The 19,189-nt window shown below is 53.2% G+C and overlaps 1 protein-coding gene across 1 annotated transcript; it reads right to left on the bottom strand.

Annotated features, from left to right (window-relative positions):
- Positions 1-2,121: 2,121 nt before the first annotated feature.
- TCHP (trichoplein keratin filament binding) lies at positions 2,122-17,438 on the bottom strand. Its single transcript, XM_080649743.1, has 14 exons — positions 17,309-17,438; positions 15,509-15,760; positions 14,073-14,266; positions 12,407-12,617; positions 11,792-11,848; positions 9,921-9,989; positions 9,412-9,585; positions 8,438-8,550; positions 8,219-8,285; positions 7,161-7,333; positions 6,118-6,199; positions 4,932-5,117; positions 4,257-4,400; positions 2,122-3,351 (listed from the first exon to the last, which is right to left on the bottom strand). The coding sequence occupies exons 3-14, from the start codon at positions 14,264-14,266 to the stop codon at positions 3,319-3,321; spliced, it is 1,503 nt and encodes a 500-aa protein (XP_080505869.1). The 5' UTR covers positions 15,509-15,760; positions 17,309-17,438; the 3' UTR covers positions 2,122-3,318.
- Positions 17,439-19,189: the final 1,751 nt, after the last annotated feature.

Raw genomic sequence — 19,189 nt, 5'->3', positions numbered from 1 at the left:
GTCCAGGTGTCGTCGCTCACGGGGAAGAGGGGAGCATGTGAGTTACTATTAGTCGTTGGTCTTGATTGGCCACGGTGGGCTTCACAACCCCAGTGGAGTCTGTGACGAGGAGGCTCAGAGAACGTGGGCCTGTGGGGAGGGCGGCGTCTCTAGAGCAGAAGGGGCAGTGGGTGATGAACACAGGACTTCACTGGATAGATGGGCAGTCTGCTTGTGGCCCTGGAGTGGAGGCTGTGCCATCCTTTGGCCCAGGCACTGGGATCCCTACAGCGTTTGTTGAGTGACCAACTGCAAGGACTGTCCTCTGGCTCCCAAGCACCTTGAGCAGCACTTTCCCATCCATAGGGCTGCGCGGGGGTGACCTCACCACAGGGCAAGTTCAGTGACCATCTAAGGGTGACCCGGTGCCCAGCAGGCTGATGTGCAAGGCTCTCCAGGAGCCAGTCCCTCTGGCCCAGACACCAGGCTGGGAAGACTGAGTGGTCCCCACCTCAACCGGCCAGCCACCAAGCCAGACGCCAGGCCCCATGAGGTGTGTCAGACTCTGGCAAAAGCCAAAGTCACTGCAAAAGTGCCCAAACCATTTGTATCGTCAACCAGCTGGAGCAGGGACTGTATGTCAACAGTCAGTCAGATCTCCGTTTCTCAGGAGCACCAGGTCAGCGGCATGTGAGTGCCGCTCGGCTGGGGTAACCTCACACATGGGGCATCCCCACATAGCATTCTCTACCCTAAATGTTCCTACGTAGAAACAGAGCATAACGCTTCAAGTTTTATGAAAAATACCTAAAAACCCAGATCATGAAAAAATATTATGTCCATAAAGAAATATGGATGCACTGAATATGTGTATTTATTGCACAAATGGCTCCTTCAGTCCCATGCGTTAGAACGGGCTGTGCCTGCTAATGTCTGCTCACCCCTGTACTCATGGGTTCCTGTCACTGTTGTTCAGCTTTGTAACTTCCCCAGGCCCAGCACTACCTCCTCCTGAGAAAGAGTGTGTTCAATGAGCAGAAAGAGTGAACTCGTACAGACAGAACACAGTAAGAATCATTTCACAGTAGTACTGGCTTCAGGGCCATCTTTGCTAAAGGAATTAGACTCTGTAAAAGAATCTGCAGAATAATCTATTAATCATGAATTTTATAAGTAGAAAAAGGTGCTTAAGAACAATAAAGCCAATATGCATATATATAGCCGTATACAAAATATATATGAAATAAGAGTAAGAAATAGTAAGACAGTAGAAGCTCTGAATTTGGAAACCTATTTTTTAATATATTTTTATTGATTTCAGAGAGGAAGAGGGAGAGATAGAAACATCAATGAGAGAATCACTGGCTGCCTCCTGCACGCCCTCTACTGGGGATCAAGCCCACAACCCGGGCATGTACCCTTGACCAGAATCGAACCCAGGACCCTTCAGTCCCCAGACCAATGCTCTTTCCACTGAGCGACACTGGCCAGGACTGGAGACATATTTTAGAGGGAGAGCATTTAAATATATTAGGTAGAGGCAGTGTGACAGCTTTTAATGCTAATAGAGAGCTTACCAGTAGGCTTCAAAAACAAGAAATTTGCCCTGACCGGTTTGGCTCAGTGGATAGAGCGCCGGCCTGCGGACTCAAGGGTCCCGGGTTTGATTCCGATCAAGGGCATGTACCTTGGTTGCGGGCACATCCCCAGTAGGGGGTGTGCAGGAGGCAGCTGATCGATGTTTCTCTCTCATCGATGTTTCTAACTCTCTATCCCTCTCCCTTCCTCTCTGTAAAAAATCAATAAAATATATATTTTTAAAAAAATTAAACAAAAAAAACAAGAAATTTGAAGAAACTAAGTTTTCAGGAAATTTTTGAGTGCCTGTTTTCCAGTCATTCTACCCATATCAGTTCTATACTGGAGCTCAGACAATACACTGCTAATTCCCTGTGGAGAAGAGGCTCCAATGGAAATGAGAGGGGAGGCGACACCACTTTACCAGAAAAATGAACATAACCTAGAAAAAGTGAAGTCATATGTCCAAACCTGCAGAGCTGGATGAAGTAAGTAAAAATCTATCATTCTACACAACCACTTTGCAGCACTTAATAAAAGCAACAGTAATTTCAAAGCCAGGCAGCGATGCAGGCAACTCAACTTTATTTCACAGTGAATGGCCGTCGGAGACGGGAGTAAATGTGAGCACACAGGGAAAGTGGGGTCGGGATCACATCCAAAGAAACTCAAGACAAGAAAATGACAAACAGATTAAGGGTGTCGTTTGCAGCTTCATTTGTTTCTGCAGCACCATGGGGGTGAAAGGTGTGCAGCCCTTTGACTCAGCATTTTTAAATAAACTCTGGTTTTAATAACATGGAGCAGTAATGAGCTATAATTTACTGATAGGGATTCTTGAACACAATATAATGAAAACTGGAACCTGACAGAAAGATACAAAAAATGCAAGTCATAAAAACCTGCTGCAAGGAACTTCCTGCAGCTAAGTGTAGAGATTAATCTAGAACTATGTCACAGTGATGTAACAGTGGGAAGAGAAATCTGTGGTTGAGTCTGATCTCATTTCCTCAGGTCAATGCCCCCTCCTTCCTCTGGCACATAAATCCCAGGAGGCTGTACGTAGCTGAAACCTTCCTAAGACACTAAAGGTCCAAAGTGTGATTTCAAAAGGTTAGCCATCCAAGCGACCTTTGAGGCTCAGTACACATCACTCCCCTCCCACCACACACAGTGCGCATTGGAAATTCCACCAAAATGCTTCCGAAAGACTCATTTCTCGCCCCGTTCCGGAAAGCATCCCTGGACCACATCAGATTGTCCCAGGGTTCACAGTTCTTTTCTTCAGAAAACAAGATGTGATCCTTTTGGGACCACGAAATTAATAAACCCCACACGTTTGTCTTCAATAGAATACATTTAAATTGCAATTTTAAAAATTAAGAACCTTCCCTCATCTCTCTGGCTGGAGGCGTCACTGGAAGCTGACAATTGAGGGCGAGACAGCAGGAGACCCTGGGTCCTGCCGTGGACACAACTTGTAACTCCTTGCTGGACGTAGAGCCTTACATCACTTATGAGCAGCACAGGCTGTGACAGCACTGGCAGTGTGTGATCCTAAGCCCTTTCTTCACAGGAAAGGCAGGAAGGCCTCCGACCGGGGTTAGTCTGCCCAGCCCTTGATCCACTTAACCTGGACCTGGACGGCTCGCTGAGCTCCTGCCAGTGAGCCCCACACAGGCCAGGACGTTGTCACACTGTCTGCTGGCTGCAAAGCAAAGGCCTTCGCACCTCGGCTCTGTGCTTCCAGTGCCAAGGAAGTCAGTTCCAAGCAATTTTGGGATGTCCATAAGGCTGAAAACAAAGAAAACCCGAGAGTAGATCAGCATTCACTGAAGCAGTGGGAATTAATCCATTTTCAGTAAAAGCTAAAAGCACAGTATAAACAGCTGTTGTCATTCACAGCCAAAGCAGCAACAACCCTCCGCCACAGGGGAGGCACTTGATGGCTTATTTTAAAGTACCAGCCCTAAGTAACATTTCAGGGCGCTGGGACACCCTAACCCCGAGACACTCCCTGATCCACGGCCACGAAGTTTAAAGCGCTGTCCCCTGCACCTCAAGAGCCCAACCTGTTAGGACATTAACATTCTGCAGCAGGTGCAGTGCCTGCTGATGGTTTCATCGACTTCCCAGCGTCTGGCCACCAAGGAGCGGCCTGCCTTGCAGCGCTCAGAGCCCCTGGGTCCCCTGATAAAGGAGGGGCAGCGGCGACGGCCTGCTGGGCCTCAGCAAGCGCCCTCAGAGCAGGGGGTCAAGGACGTACTGGAGTGGCAGGGAAAGACGAGAGAGAGGAGGGGAGGATCGACGATGGGGAAGGGTTTCGATGTCTGCTTAGTCAGGGCCTAAACCACTGCCTTCTCCTCTCGCCAGCTGTGGCCAACACTTCCAAGATGGCTGTGTGTCCCCAAACAGGGTCCACAGGCACACAGCTTAGCAGTCAGGACCTCACTCCTTGGGCTGCAGCAACAGGAGCCAAAGCAGAATCACCTCAAGGGCTGTGTGAGGCCCCACCAAAGACCCAAACAGACCCTGTCAGGGTGACCTACCGTAGAGGACAGGAAAAATACAAGAGGAGAGCAAGGAAGGCTCCCAGCTGCTGGGAAGCAGAGCCGGGCACAGCGTGTGCACAGGCCTGGAGAGCAGGGGCCAGGCCGAGGGGCTGGGCAGCGGTGGCCCGTCACCTGCAGGCTCCCTACCTTGGGCCGGTATCCCTGCTTGGCCATCATCTTTGCCTCCTGCTGCAGCAGGGCATTGGTGAGCTGCTCTGCCTGCCTCGCCTCCTCCTCTTCCTCCGCCTCCTCCTGGTCCGCTTCCTGGGCCTGCAGCTGGCGCTCTGCCACCTGGACACACAGAGAAAGTCACCGAGAACAGGCCCGCGGGCAGAGCCCTGCCTCCGGTCAGGAGGGAAGCTGTGGACCCACCCCCGCTGGAGAGTCAGAGTCAGAGGGATGGAAGTGCCAACAGAGGGCAGGGCATTTGTGGTGCTGAAGAGGTCCTGTGCATGGTAATGTGTACCTTGTAAAAAGCTCTGGAGGCGGCACGTGTTTGGGAGATTATTTTGTTACCTATTAGGTACTAACTGAATGGAGGATTGTGGCCCAGGGAGCGAAGTGTCTGCAGATGCAGACAGGAATAAGACGGGGCAGGAATGACAGACTGCTCCACAGGGGAGGGAGACCTGGAGTGGAGTGTGAACTGCATCAGCAGGAGATAAGTGAATATGGGCTTCTTAGACAGGGGAGTGGTGCCAGGCGGTGGAAATAAGCCAAGGCCCTGAATCCTGTGCCACCACGATGCCGGGTCCACGCAGGCCCTGAGGCCGCAGCTCTCATCCCCTCGCTGAGGCTGCTCCTGCCCGTGAGGGGCCCCACCTGGGCTTCCAGCTCCTGTTTCCTGGCTGATTTCAGTTCTTCACTCTCCTCTTTCTCTCGACGAGCTGACTCTCTTGCCTCCTCAAGGTTTTGAATAAGTTGCTCCCTGTGTCTTAGGGATTCCTCTTGCGCCCGTCGGTTTTGTTCAATCTTTTCTTGTATTTGGTGCTGTCTCCCTGTCAGGACCTGGCCTCCGCAGAAAGGAAAGGGAGGTTTTGGGTTGCCTCTTAGCAGACACCTCTTCTGCAAGCTGTGGGCAGCTGGCTGCCCCTGTGCCGAGACCCAGCCTGAGCCTAAACTCGCCAAAGGCAAGCCCAGACGAGAGAACCGGTCCAGGTTTCCACTTTAAAGTAACTCAACACAGGGAAATGCAGACTTTCCCCCAAAGATTTCCTATTAGCTGGTGTGCGTCTTATACACATTATTTAAATACTGGCAAATAACCACTTCTGATTCCGCACCCGAGAAAAACAATGCTAGGTGCGGACAAGCTCCACAGACCAAGACGTTCACTGCAGTGTTTCCTATAATGGCTCAGAATTAGAAAAAGGATGGAAACCCACCCCGGGGGAATGGAAAAACACACCATGGTACAGCCACGTGATAATATACTACGCAGCCATCAGAATGGTATTTACAGCCCTGGCCGGTGTGGCTCAGTGGATAGAGCATCAACCTGCAGACTGAAGGGTCCCGGGTTCGATTCCGGTCAAGGGCACATGGCTGGTTTTCGGGCTTGATCCCCAATAGGGGGGTGTGCAGAAGGCAGCCAATCAATGATTCTATCTCATAATTGATGTTTCTATCTCTCTCTCCCTCTTCCTTCCTCTCTGAAATCAATAAAAATGTTTTTTAAAAAAACCCACAATTATTAAAATAAAAAAAAGATATTGACAAAGAAGATGTAACAGCATGCAAGAATGCTTGAAATCAGATGGCACAGCACAAGAAGAGATCCGTAGGTAACCATGCTGTGCAGACAGAAGTGTGGAAGGAAGCAGAACAGTGGCTATGTAGACGACAGGGGTCTGGTGACTATTTTTCTGTACTGAAGTTTTTTCTAACAAGTGTATGTTACGTTCTTTAATGGCCAGAGAGGACTCTGTCCACAGAATGTCTGGCAGGCTCAGTCCCTAATTCCCACACCAGCCCGGGCCCGCCAGCCACGCCCTCCCAGCGGCATTACCTCAGCCATCAGCCTGTCCCGTGCGCTCCTCTCTCGGGCCCACTCGGCCTCTCTCTTTTCCCACATCTCCTTGGCTTCCTCCCTGGGGAAACACAAGACCATGGCAGCAGCTCCTTACCCCCACCGACGGCAGACGGGACAAACAGGGCTCCGAAGCCTCGGGCGGCACATCTGTGGGGCCAGCCTCAAACCAACCTCTCCTCACGCACTTTTAGCAGGTGAAGGACCGTTCACAGGCGGTGTCCCTACCAGCAAGACCTTGAAGTGACCTTTTTAATACTCCACCTCTTTCTAAAAGGCACTTTGATGACTTGCACCTGGGCCACTTCAACACTGAAGCGAATGAAACTGCTGGTGCCTGAGCTGTGGCCGGCTCCTGGGGTCCCTGCCAGCTCGCCCTGGGGCCTGGTGCAAATGAGGGGCTTCCTCGAGTCTCCAGGGCCCGAGGACCTGCCACTGGGCGGGGGTATCTGGCACCCAAGTGCTCAAGAAATGCTGCCTGTTATTTGTTTCAGTCTACTAGGTCAGTGGTCGGCAAATTCATTAGTCAACAGAGCCAAATATCAACAGTACAATGATTGAAATTTCTTTTGAGCGCCAAATTTTTTAAACTTAAATTTCTTCTAACGCCACTTCTTCAAAATAGACTCGCCCAGGCTGTGGTATTTTGTGGAAGAGCCACACTCAAGGGGCCAAAGAGTCACATGTGGCTCGTGAGCCGCAGTTTGCCGACCACGGTACTAGGTTTGTTTTTAGGGTCCAGACCCATTGTACAGCCCTAACAGGCGTGCAACATCTCCTCATGAGAACAATTTCCTTTCAAATGCTAAGATTTCAGATGAACAGATCCTTACTTTAAACCCTAATGATTTTCATCCTGACCTAAAGGAAACACCCTCACAGGCCAGGTCCTAACGAAGATGCTCCTCGCGAGTGACGGACATTACCCAGGATAGGCGTTTCAGGAACAGACCCTCGTGGAGACCTGCTGGGACCCCAGGGACAGAGAGGCGGGGTGTCTGCCCACACAGCTGCCGCCTCACCTCAGCAGCATCTGCAGCTCTGCCTCCTGCTCCCGCTCCCGCTGCAGCTGCTGCTCCAGGACCTGCTGCATCCATGCCACGTCCGCCCGGGCCTGCTCCCGCCGCGCCGAGTGCTCCCGCTGGGTCTCCTCCTCCTTCTCCAGGAGCGCCTGCAGGATGCGCTTGTCCGCCTCCTGGAGGGAGGAGGAGGAAGCACTGTGGGCGCGGGCGGGGCCCCTCTCCTGTCTGGACCCGGCACTGAAAGCAGACACTCTGAAAGCAGACACTCGTGATGCCACCAGATGTTCTCCACGCGGGGGTGGGAAGAGGCTGGGATGGTTGAAGACGACACCAGAGGCCCAGGAGCTGTTCTCTGCCTCAAGGGAGAGCCCTCTGCCACCACCCGCGGGTCCCTGCCTTCAGACACATCTGCTAGCTCAGCCTTTGAGGACACAAACTGACAGCAATCCCACTTCTAAGAACACAGACTACAGACGCACACGGGCGGAGGTTTATATGCACAAAAGTTCACTGCAGCCGTCCTGAAGAGGGAAACCGGAAACAACGCCAACACCCACGGGTGGGGGTAGCTGTTTTGTACATCCACACGTGGAAGGATGTGAAGAAATGAGGAACTCCGGAGGCCTGGAGACGGGAAAGGCGCCCTCAGCGGGGAAGCCGGAGGGCGCTGCCAGGGAGGACACGGCAGGCAGGGGTGGGAGCAAACGCCCCTGTCCCTCGCAGGGAGGCAGCCATCAAAATACTTGACAGGGATTCCGAGCAGCCGGGAACCAGAACAAGCTCCACCTAAGTACACTGATCACAGAGTGGGAGCGCTGCTGACAGGTGAACAGCGAGGAGCAGCTTCAGGTACGCTTTTTAAAAACCTCCACCTTCCATGTGTGCTTGTGTGTAAATATACCTACAAGGGCACATGCCAAGCAGAGCCCTCTGGGGAGGGGCGGAGACGGCAGGGGCTGGGCCGGGGTCTCACTTTGCGTTTTACTTCTTAATGAGCAATGGAAAACAGGGTTCTCAAAGGAGGTGAGAGAAACGCCAGACTGTCTCTCCAGACTCACCAGCTCCTCTTGGATCTGCTGTGCGCGTCTGTTGAGTTGCACGTTATACTGGTGTCTCAGAAAACGTCTAAAAAAGAACAGAATATAGGTTGCCTTCAGTGTCTTATCAAGAATTAAACAGAAGTTAGACAGGTACTTGCCATAGGGTGCATCCTTCCCATTTCAGGGATACCAAGCGAGAGAGAGAGAGGCTCTGAGGGCGGAGCCCTCTCCACGCACCCCAGCTCCGCCTTCTGCCGGAGGGCTGCCATCTGCTCCCTCTCTTCCGCCAGCCTCTCCAGCTCCCACCGCTGCTTCAACAGATTCTCCCGTTCCTTCTTCAGTTTGGTGGCCTGTGGTTACAGTGACAGCAACCCCCGTGGTCAGGAGACTCGGAGCTTCCTTCATTCCTCATCTCCGTCCCCAGCAGACCTAAGCAACAAGGGCTGGCCTGGCCGCCCGGCGATCTACCCTCCCACCTCTGAGCCCCTTGCTGCAGCTGAGCTCACTCACTCACCCAACTCGGATGAGCCGTTTCTTACAAGAGCCGTTGCCAACCCTGTGGACAAGGAAGAGCCCCCTGCTCTGTGCTCCACAGGACCCTCTACCCTCTCCTGCCCAGCCTTACTGTAGCTCACCATCTGCCGCCTCCACCTGACACGCCCCCGCCGTGAGTGCCAGATCTGTGGGCCTTGCTCACGGCTGTATCGCTAGCACCCAGCCCAGTGCTCGGCACCAGAATAAGTCGTGAGCGCCAAGATCCAGTTCTCCATTCTTTCAGGCCTGGGGAAGGGGGGCTTCCCCCTCTGAGTGAGAAGGTCCCACCCCCTCAGGGAAAGTGCACATCTTTCTCAAAACAGCCTCTCGGACCAAAGACCCTCACAATTTGTGCCTTGAGACCCAAAGCCTGCTAGCCAGGGGGAGCCGTGTGCCAGAACGTCGGACGGAGTCAGGTTCACTTAGTGCTGGGAACACCGAGTTCTAAGAAGGCTCTCAGACAGCGGCCCCGAAGCACAGCGGAGCGAACAGGTGCCACCTCCGTACGGCGGACCTTCTAGGATGTGGCACACCACCCGACGTAGGAGTAGGGAGAACACAGATGGCTATAAGTGTTGTGCATTTCTGAGAATCACCTCCCCAGATGATCCTTTACAACAGCGGTGAAATGCCTTTTATAACAAGCAGCTGAGAGGCGGCCAGTCGCGTGTCCTCACCTCCATCTCCTGCACCTTCAGCTCCTCCATCTGCTGCAGCAGCGCCTCCGCCTGGAGTTTATCCTCCAACTGCCTCCTCTCCTCTTCTGCTTTCATCCGTCCTAGAGCTTCCCTGCGGGCCGTTTCATACTCATTTTCATACCGTTTGTTCTCTTCCTCCTCCACGGCTTCTTGCTACACGGGGCCAAATGAATCGGGATCAGTATCAGAACCCGCAGCCAGCAAAGACCCCGCCCCTGCAGCGTGCAGCTGGCCGCAGGCCGGGCTCCTCATCCCCCTGCGCCCCCACCCGAGCGGCCACCTCTCAGCTGAGTGACCCTGCGCCGTGCTCACGGGAACCGTGAGACTGACTCCGCTTCCGAGGGACGAGGCTGGGGAAGCACGCGGCGCAGTGCCGGGCACCGTGGCGGAGGGCAGGGGTGGGGGTGAGGGGCTCAACAAAATACTCTAAGACATGGAGACAGTCTCCACTATCGCACGGGGGACGTTTCCGGAGTCCTAGACCATACCTGCTTTTTTTCTTCTTTCTGTGTTTCCCAGGAGGTTATCACATGCTTCTTGTGAAGGTCCGACTCAATCTGAGGAGGAGGAGCAGATGATTAACTTCCTCTCAGTCACCCAGCAGACGCTCCCTGGGAGCGCGGGGCCTGCCCTGAAATGTGACCGTGACTGCACGTGACCGTGCCTTCCTTTTGTGGGCACTCAAGAGTGGCCCAGGTGTCTGGTGAGGGAGCACATGACGACCCCAATGCAGGTCAGTTGGAAAACCAGCCCAGCGGGCGTCGCTCAGTGGTTGAGCATTGACCTGTGAACCAGGTCACGTTTCAATTCCTGGTCAGGGCACATGCCCAGGTTGCAGGCTCAACCCCCGAGTGGGGTGTGCAGGAGGCAGCTGATCAATGATTCTCTCTCATCATTGATGTTTCTATCTCATTCCCTCTCCCTTTCTCTCTGAAATCAATAAAAAAATACATTTTTTTTAAAAAAAGAAAAAAAACAAAGGGCCAAGGTTCTAAACCAATTTCAAGATTGGAACAAAGTAACAGAAACTTTTCTCCCAGTTCCCTGGAGTCAGCAGGACAGGCCAGCACACACTGAAAGGGGAGCACCCTCTCAGAGGCCACCTGCTTGGTCTAAAGCCCCCGGGGCAGCAGGAGCAGGTGAGGGCCAGGCTCAGCCCCTGCCCGGCTCCCCCGCCTCTGAAAGCCGCAGCTGTGGATGCATGTGGCATGCTCCGGCAGACGCAACATGTCTGCGTGGTTAGAAAGAGATTCGGGTTTAAAGAGTCTTTTGGATCAGAAAATGAATTACAGTACTCTGTCCAAAAGCGTTACTTGGAAAACTGTTTATAAAAATTTTAATTTTCTTTCTCAACTTACAAATATGGACATGTGCAACTAAATGTTCTGAATAAGCTTTTCTGAGCAAATGGCTTTGGAGGACCCACGAAGCCGACAGTGGCCAGGAAGCAGCGACTTCCCCTGGTGGCGCTAACTGGGCACATTCCAAAGCACTGAGGGGCTCCACTCCTTGGTGACTGGCGATTTCTCCATGTGCTTGTGAACACAGACATGACCACCACACGCACATACAGCTGCCAGCCGAGACGAGCTGAGGCCAGCGATGGGATTATCTCTTCCGGCCCCATCTCTGCTGAACGGCTGCCCCTTCTCTCCCGCCTCCAGAGCCTAGATTTGTTCTCCGTTCTCCCTAGTTTAGGCCTTCACCAGCACTCACCTAGGCCCCCAACTGGCATCACCTCTTCCCACCCCCCTAGACATTGCTGCCAGAGCTGCTGCTCCCCAAAATGCAGCTGGAATCGCACTGCACCCCTGCTTACAATCACCCAGGTGCTCCCCATGCTTCCAGGGAAAGCATACAAGGCTGCCCAAGGTCTGGCCCATCTGCCTCACCAGCCTCAGCTCTAGGGGCTCCCCCCAACCCAGCACTGGACTCGCTCTGCTCTCAGGACTCAGGCCTCATTCACGCAGTTGCCTCAATCCAGAATGCCCTCTCTTCATCTCTGCACCAGCAAGTTAACACCCGTTTCCTTCTAACACCTCCACCCAGTGGCTCCGCTGGGACGCCTGCCTGAGCCCCACTGAGCTGGGGCACCGCCCTGATGCCCAGCTCCTGCATCCTGCACTGTAACGAGCTGCCCGCTGGTTCCCCAGTAGGAGTGGGGGACGGCCTCTCGCCTGGACAGGTGGCCATCACAACAGGTAGGCAATAACAGTGGTTAAACCACCAAATGAACCAGATCTGCTGGGGCTCCTCTCAGGGGCTGAGTGTTCCCTCCTGCCTCAACCCAGCACAAGATGCAATCTAAAACAAGCCAGGACACGCGATGTCATCTGCTTAGGATCTCCTTGGTTTTCACCTCTCGAAGTTTGGGGTCATTCTTTTTCCAGTGTTCATACAAAAGCTGTTCAGCAATCTGTCAAGGAAACACAAAGAGGGAAGCCTGGTGTGGCTTTTCAGATGCAGCACGTTTCAGATAACCCACCCTGGGAGTCAGCTGTCACTGCACCACCCTCAGACCCCCTGCCTTGCACTCATGGCTCCAGAGCCAGACACCCAAGCGGAACCAGATGGCACTGACAAATGTCTCTACAGCGGTGACGGAGGGTGCCAGACCTGACGTTACGTGTGGGTCCTAGATGCTGCAGGTCTGCCTCACAATACACAGCAGCTTAAAGCCCAGCCTGGGCTCACCTTCCACTCAGCTACTTTGGGAGAGAATATAGACCAGTCCCAGGCCTTGTGGGGCCACAGAACTGGAATAAAGGAAAAGAACTAAGATGGGATGATTTAAAGGGCCAAGGAGAACAAAGATGACTCATGCAAAACACACAAGTGGAAAACAACTTAGAGTAAGCACTTTTCCCGCTGGCTCTGAAGTTACGGCCATCGCATCCGTTCCGAGCGCCCAGGGGCGACCCGCGTGCGCATCACTGGCCGGCTGGGGATGCTGCTGAGGGCGAGGAGAACTTACCAGTTTCCTTTGCTCTTCCCGGGCTGACTTGAGAGTCCTGTGCTGCTCCCGAATTCTTTTTTCCCTCAAGTTCATGCTCAGCCTCAGCTCCTCCAGTTCTCTGGCCAGCAGGTCCTGCTCCTCTAGCAGAAGCTGCTGGAGCCGCTCCCGCCTGGCCACCAGCTGCCTCCTCTTCTCCTCCTTCATCTTCTCGCGCTGGTAGGCGTGCATGCTGGGTGAGAAGGAGCCACCATAAGCAGCCATGTGGGCCACTGCTATCTGGATAAAGAGGCTGAGGTGCACATAACAGGGTGGCATGGGAAGGGGCCCTCCTGCCACAGTTAACAGCAGGTCACAGAACACTATGCATAACAGACTCCTGTACTTGCAATGAGGAAATGTGGAATACGCTTATATGTGCACATGGTAACAGTACTAGCGAATATTACTTGAGCAGTTATCATGTATGTACCAGATAAAACCATGATGGTTCACATACATCCTACAGCGTTTCAGCCCCACTTTACTGACGAGAAAACTGAGGCTCACTCAAGCAGCAAGACAAAGAAAGGATTTCTATCTAGGTCTGTCGGACTCCGAAGCCTCTGCTTTTAACTTCCATATTTTTACAGATCTACATACATAAAAGCCTAAGCGACTGTCCGACCATTCGACTGGTAGCTATGATGCACAATGACCACCAGGGGGCAGACCCTCCAACCAGTAGAGGAGGGAGCCTGATTCCGCGCGGAATCAGCCATGGGTTAGGTTGCTGCTGGGGCACTGTCGGCCCCAAATCTGCTTCACCTGCACCTGGATCCAGAGAGGAGGGCTCCCCACAGGCCAGGCCAAGGGACCCCACCAGTGCACAAATCTGTGTACCGGGCCTCTAGTATTTTTATAAAAATAGGTGTATGAGTGTGTATATATTTATACACAAACACAAATGGGAAAAAGTATGGGAGGATATGCAATCAGGCTGGGGACGTGGGGTTACAAGGAGACTTCCAGATTCTACATAAATTTCTTTTCATTTTTAAAAATTTTTTATACATTTCTTATTGATTTCAGAAAGGAAGAGAGAGGGAGAGAGAGAGAAACATCAATGATGAGAGAGAATCATCAATGAGCTGCCTCCTGCACACCCTCTACTGGGCATCGAGCCTGTGAACTCCTGGTTCTTTTTTTTTTTTTTTTTTTTTAAATATATTTTATTGATATTTTACAGAGAGGAAGGGAGAGGGATAGAGAGTTAGAAACATCGATGAGAGAGAGACATCGATCAGCTGCCTCCTGCACACCCCCCACTGGGGATGTGCCTGCAACCAAGGTACATGCCCTTGACCGGAATCGAACCTGGGACCCTTCAGTCCGCAGACCGACGCTCTATCCACTGAGCCAAACCGGTCAGGGCGAACTCCTGGTTCTTAGGTCGATGCTCAACCACTGAGCCACACCAGCCAGGCTCTACATACATTTATCATTTTGCTTTTTTTCAGTGCAGATATATTGCTTCACTGATTATCTTTTTTCCAATTGGAAAAAATCACCAGGCAGGCAATCTGTGCTGTCCAGCAACTCCCTGGAGAAAACATGCGATCGAGCCATATTCTCCCAGGTTCTTAAGACGACATCCCCTGACCAGCAAGTGGCCGCCCACCTCCATCCCATCTCGGTCGCCAGTTACCTCCGCTGGTAGGAGGCCTGGGAGCTCCATTCCGCCTGTTTGGAGCTGCAGGCGTTAGAGATCCTGAAGTAGCGGCTGTTCTCATCCCACTGCTGCCGAAGCCGGGCCTCCTGCTCTCGGTGTCGCTGCCGCGCTACCTGCTGGTCCAGGAGTCTCCGGCTACACCAGGAGGAGGGCAGCGTGGGCAGTGCCATCTGGGAACAGCAGGGGCAGGGAAGTGAGAGGGCAGGAACCCTCTCAAGCTTGGCCTCATCCCTCAGTGAGTGGTCCTCACCCTTTGGCTGCACACGGGAATAGCCAGATGGAGCCCAGGCCCCCTCCAAACCAATTAAACCCCAAGTCTTCATGTGGGCCCCGGGCATCAGCAGTGTTAAACCATCTGCCCTCGGGCCTGCGAACCCTGGATTTAAATAAGCCTGCACTGCACCCAGCTGTGGTGCAGGCATCCCCCAGGGCACTGCACACAGAGAACCAGTCCTAGCAGAGCTGGGCCGGGCAACCCGGCAAGTCTGCGCTCTGCATAGAGGAACGGTAACTTAAGGAACACGTATCTGTGCCAAGCTCTTGATACACATGGCCTCTTTCATTACTGTCACCCCATCATTTGGCAGGGGAGGAAACTTAAGTTCAAAGAGATCACTAAGCAAGACAGAGGAAATAGAAGGACTAAATCCTGTCGGTCTGAGACCAGGGCCCAGGCTCCAGCCTGCAAGAGGCTGCCCGCTGGGGCCAGCAGCCCTGGGGAGGGGCCTAGCCCAGGCGTCACACCAGGAAGTGTTCTGGGTTCTCACGGAGGGCAGACCCCTCATCGCACTGATGGAGACACTGCGACCCGGAGAGAGGGTCACAGAGCAGCCTGGGGACCCACATGGAGACTTGGAAGCAGTCTCACTCCCGGGCCCCTCGGCTGCCCCGAGGGCAGGTCTGCAGGCGGCCAGGACCGTGCTTAAGGACCGTCCTCGGAATAAGCCAAGCCCGGCTCCGCGCCAAGCCTCAGATTCTGAGTCTCCAGACCCGGGGAGCAACGGCCGCTGCGGGCCCGGCCCAGCCTCGGCTGCCTGGGCACATCTCCGTCCGCAGACGGGCAGGCTTGCCATGCTTTCTTCCTCGCCCTGGCGTGCGCGAGGGATTCATCTTCGCGCCCGGCGCCAGGAAACAAGGTTCCGGTTCCGGATCGGCCACCAACAAGCCGGGCTGCTCCCCTGAACCGTCGCATCCTCTCCCGGCCTCAACATACACACATGACCAAAGGGCCACAGGAGAAAGCGTCGGCCCAGAGCGCGGCGGGAGCGGGAGCACGGGATGCCGGGTGTCCGGGCGCCCCGCGCTCGCGTACCGGATTCCCGCGGGGTTCCCGCCAGCGCGGGGCCGCGCGCTCGGCCACGGCAGGTCCTACCCCAACGCCGGCTCCCGGCCGAGCCCACGCTCCGACTCACGTTTCTCTGCGCCCCGCAGTTTCCGAAGAGTCCCCGGGTCCGAGTTCCCGCATGCCCCAACCAACGCACCGCCACCGTCCCGGCCGCGCTTCCGCAGCCAGCCGTTTCCCCGCTCGTTGCTCGGGCGACGCGCCGGCGACGGGGCACCGCGAGGGCCAAGCGGCCTCCAGCGCGATCCGGCCTCCAGGAGGCTGTGTTTTCTCTGGCGCCGCCTCGTGGTGGGCGGGCGGTAAATGGCAAATGTCGCTGGTCCTGGAAACGGGGAAGGAAGAAGGGAAGGAATCCCTTCACTACCAACCTTCTGGATGGTGGTTACCTGGAGACGAAGGTGAGGGTGGGACATGTGGGGGAGGAGAATATAAGCCAGTGGTTCTCAGACTGATTGCACACGAGAAGCCCCTGGGAGGTCTTAAAAATGCAGATGCCCCAGCCCTGGCCGGTTTGCTCAGTGCGTAGAGTGTCAGCCCACGGACTGAAGGGTCCCGGGTTCGATTCTGTCAAGGGCACGTACCTCAGTTGCAGGCTCCATCCTTCCCCTGGTCAGGGCATGTTCAGGAGGCAACCAATCGATGTGTCTCTCTCACATTGATGTTTATCTCTCTCTCTCTCTCTCTCTCTCCCTCTCCCTCCCACTCTCTCTAAAAAGCAATGGAAAGATATCCTCAGGTGAGGATGAATAACAACAACAAATGCAGATGCCCTAAAAAAAAAAAAAAAAAAATCCAGTCCTAACTGGTTTGGCTCAGTGGATAGAGTGTCGGCCTGCAGACTGAAAGGTCCCAGCTTCGATTCCAGTCAAGGGCATGTACCTTGGTTGCGGGCACATCCCCAGTAGGAGGTGTGCAGGAGGCAGCTGATCGATGTTTCTCTCTCATTGATGTTTCTAGCTCTCCATCCCTTCCCCTTCCTCTCTGTAAAAAGCAATAAAATATATTTTAAAAGCCCTAACCGGTTTGGCTCAGTGGATAGAGCGTCGGCCTGCGAACTGAAGGGTCCCAGGTTCGATTCCAGTCAAGGGTATGTACCTGGGTTGCCGGTACATCCCCAGTAGGGGGTGTGCGGGAGGCAGCTGATCGACATCTCTAATCGATGTTTCTAACTTTCTATCCCTCTCTCTTCCTCTCTGCCAAAAATCAATAAAATATATTTTATATATATATATATATATGTATATATATATATATATTTAAAAAAATAAAAATCCAAATACCCATACCAAACTCGAGGCAAATCCCACCAGGCTCTCTGAGGGACAGTGGTTGCCTAAGCTCTCCGGTGCATTCAAGGTGCAACTACTGGTGTAAATGGACACATGGTAACTTTTTTAAAAAAATAATTCTTTGTTGTTGAAGGCATTACATATGTCCCTGTTATGGTAACTTTCTACTGTCTTAGATTGGTTGTAGGTTCAAGGGTGTTCACTCTATTAGTATATTTTATGACTCACATGTGCTATACGTATTATTTATTCCATTTAAAAGGTAATAAAAAATAACCACAAATTCGTTTTCTTTCATTTTCCCATTCTCTCCATTGTTTTCTCCCCTTTAATTTCCCCATGCCCTTATTAATTTCTCTGTTTTCCTGGATGCAGTATGGTATCCTGGCCAGGCAGCTCATTTGATTAGAACAGTGGTCGGCAAACTGCGGCTCTTTGGCCCCTTGAGTGTGGCTCTTCCACAAAATACCACGGCCTGGGCGAGTCTATTTTGAAGAAGCGGCGTTAGAAGAAGTTTAAGTTTAAAAAATTTGGCTCTCAACAGAAATTTCACCTCCTCCCTCCTGGCCAATGGTACTCACCTCCTCCCTCCTGTTGATATCTGGCTCTGCTGACTAATGAGTTTGCCGACCTCTGGGTTCGAAGGTCCTCCCCATACACCAAGGTTGCAGGGTGGATCCCCAGTCAGGACACATATAAGAATCAACCAATAGATGCATAAATAAGAGGAACAACAAATCGATGTTTTTCTAGCTCTCCCTTTCTCTCTCTCTAAAGGTAAATAAATTAAAAAAATAAATAAATAAACCTTCCTCCAAACTGTGAGTTGCCTGCCCTTCGTTTTGCAAATGAGATTCTGAGAGGTCAGGCAGCGCCCTTGAGGTCACACTGCAAGGACGAGGAGAGCCAGGGTTTACCCCCAACTGCAGAACTTGCGAATCTCCTCCTCCTGCTTCTCCAGGGGCACGGCTTGCAGGTGCAGCTCTTAAAAGAGGCCACTAGATGCGGACCAGCGGGGTCACAGAGAGTTCAGCAATAGGAAATGTTCAGTGACAGGTGATGACCGGGGCCCAGGGGCTGAGAGGGAAGCCCTGGCGGGAACCACCCAGGTGGACGCTGCACACACCGCCCCGGGCCAGCTGTGCGGGGCTTGGTCTGGGGTCTGGTGTCCTGGCATGGGAGGGGAAACGGGTGGGGATGACACAAGTGGCTCCTCTTTAGCTGACCTGTGACAGCTGGAGGCCTGCCGGGCCCACTAATCAGCAGGTGGCATTGCCAAGGCACACCTGTCTATGCCGGTTCAAGCATTTCAACATCAGCCACTCCGGCTGCTCGCCTGGGTGGGGCTCGCATCCTCCCTGAAGACAAAGGGTGCAGGAGAGGGGTGAGCTCAAAGACCCTGGGGCTATAGGGCTGCCTCTCAGAGCCCCAGTTTTGTGTTTTAATAGCAATAACAACAGGGATGATAATAGATTTAGGTATCTCGTGGGGGAAAAATGTGAAAGGCCATTCACCAAAACACAGCCGTTTTCACTAGAGGACGGAGGAGGGGTGATTTTCATTTTTATTTTTCTCTGGATGTTTAATTGTACGAAGGTCACTGTCACTTGTGTCATTAGAAGCACTGCCTTGGTTGGTTCATCATCACAGCCTGCCTTCCCATCATGCTCTATGCTTTCCGAGTGTTTCCAGTGCGGGGTGCTGTCCCTGTGGCAGGGCTGAGTCATCTGGAGAGAATTGAAATCCCCACGCTTGATCCCTGAGACAGAAGTTCTGATTTAAATGGTCAGGGATGGGGCCTGGGCTTCTGTGGTTTTAAAGAAGCGTTTAATTTCAGAATAGCGTTTCGATTTACAGAAAAAATTGCAAAGGTAGCACAGAGCCTTCCCTCACGCTTCGCACCCGGTTTCCGCTGTGATTGGCATCCTGCTCCCTCGGGTCTCACAGGGTGAAGGTCGAGGTGTCAGCAGGGCTGTGCTCCTTTGCGGGGGGGCTGGGGAGAAGAGGTTCTCTGCCTTTGGGGCTTCTAGAGTCTGCCTGGCTCCCTCCTCTGCCCTCGCTTCGGGCCACAGCTGGACGGCTTCTCCACATTAAGGTTCAGTCCCTCCTGGGGAGTTCGGGGTAACCTCCCCATCTCCAGGTTTTGGACCTTAACCACATCTGCCAAATCCCGTTTGCCATGTGAGGCATCGTATTCACGGGTTCGGGATTGGGACATGGGCATCTTCGGACGTCATTATTCACCTACCACAGGAGGGAGGGGACGCGCCCTGCGTCACCATTAACTTTTCATTATTGTCATTTATTTATTTTTCTTTTTTCAATTTTTTATTGAAAAACCAAGGAACTGTGCTGGGATCCCTTTTCAGAAAAGCCGCTTCTCATACCTGTAGACAGAGGACCAGCTGTGAGGGGAGGGTGGCAGCAGGCAGGGACCCCACCCCCAGGACGGCTGGAAGGGG

This window comes from Plecotus auritus (genome assembly GCF_963455305.1).
Source record: "Plecotus auritus genome assembly, chromosome: 13".
NCBI lineage: Eukaryota > Metazoa > Chordata > Mammalia > Chiroptera > Vespertilionidae > Plecotus > Plecotus auritus.
This window is presented reverse-complemented; position numbering and strand designations above follow the sequence as displayed.

Excerpts from the sequence above, each read along its gene's own strand:
- TCHP (XM_080649743.1), bottom strand. The coding sequence starts at position 14,266 with ATGGCACTGCCCACGCTGCCCTCCTCCTGGTGTAGCCGGAGACTCCTG. Across the intron at positions 9,990-11,791 it reads ATGACCCCAAACTTCGAGAG|ATTGAGTCGGACCTTCACAA; the intron begins GTGAAAACCAAG and ends CCTCCTCCTCAG. Across the intron at positions 9,586-9,920 it reads AGAAAGAAGAAAAAAAGCAG|CAAGAAGCCGTGGAGGAGGA; the intron begins GTATGGTCTAGG and ends GGCCCCGTGTAG.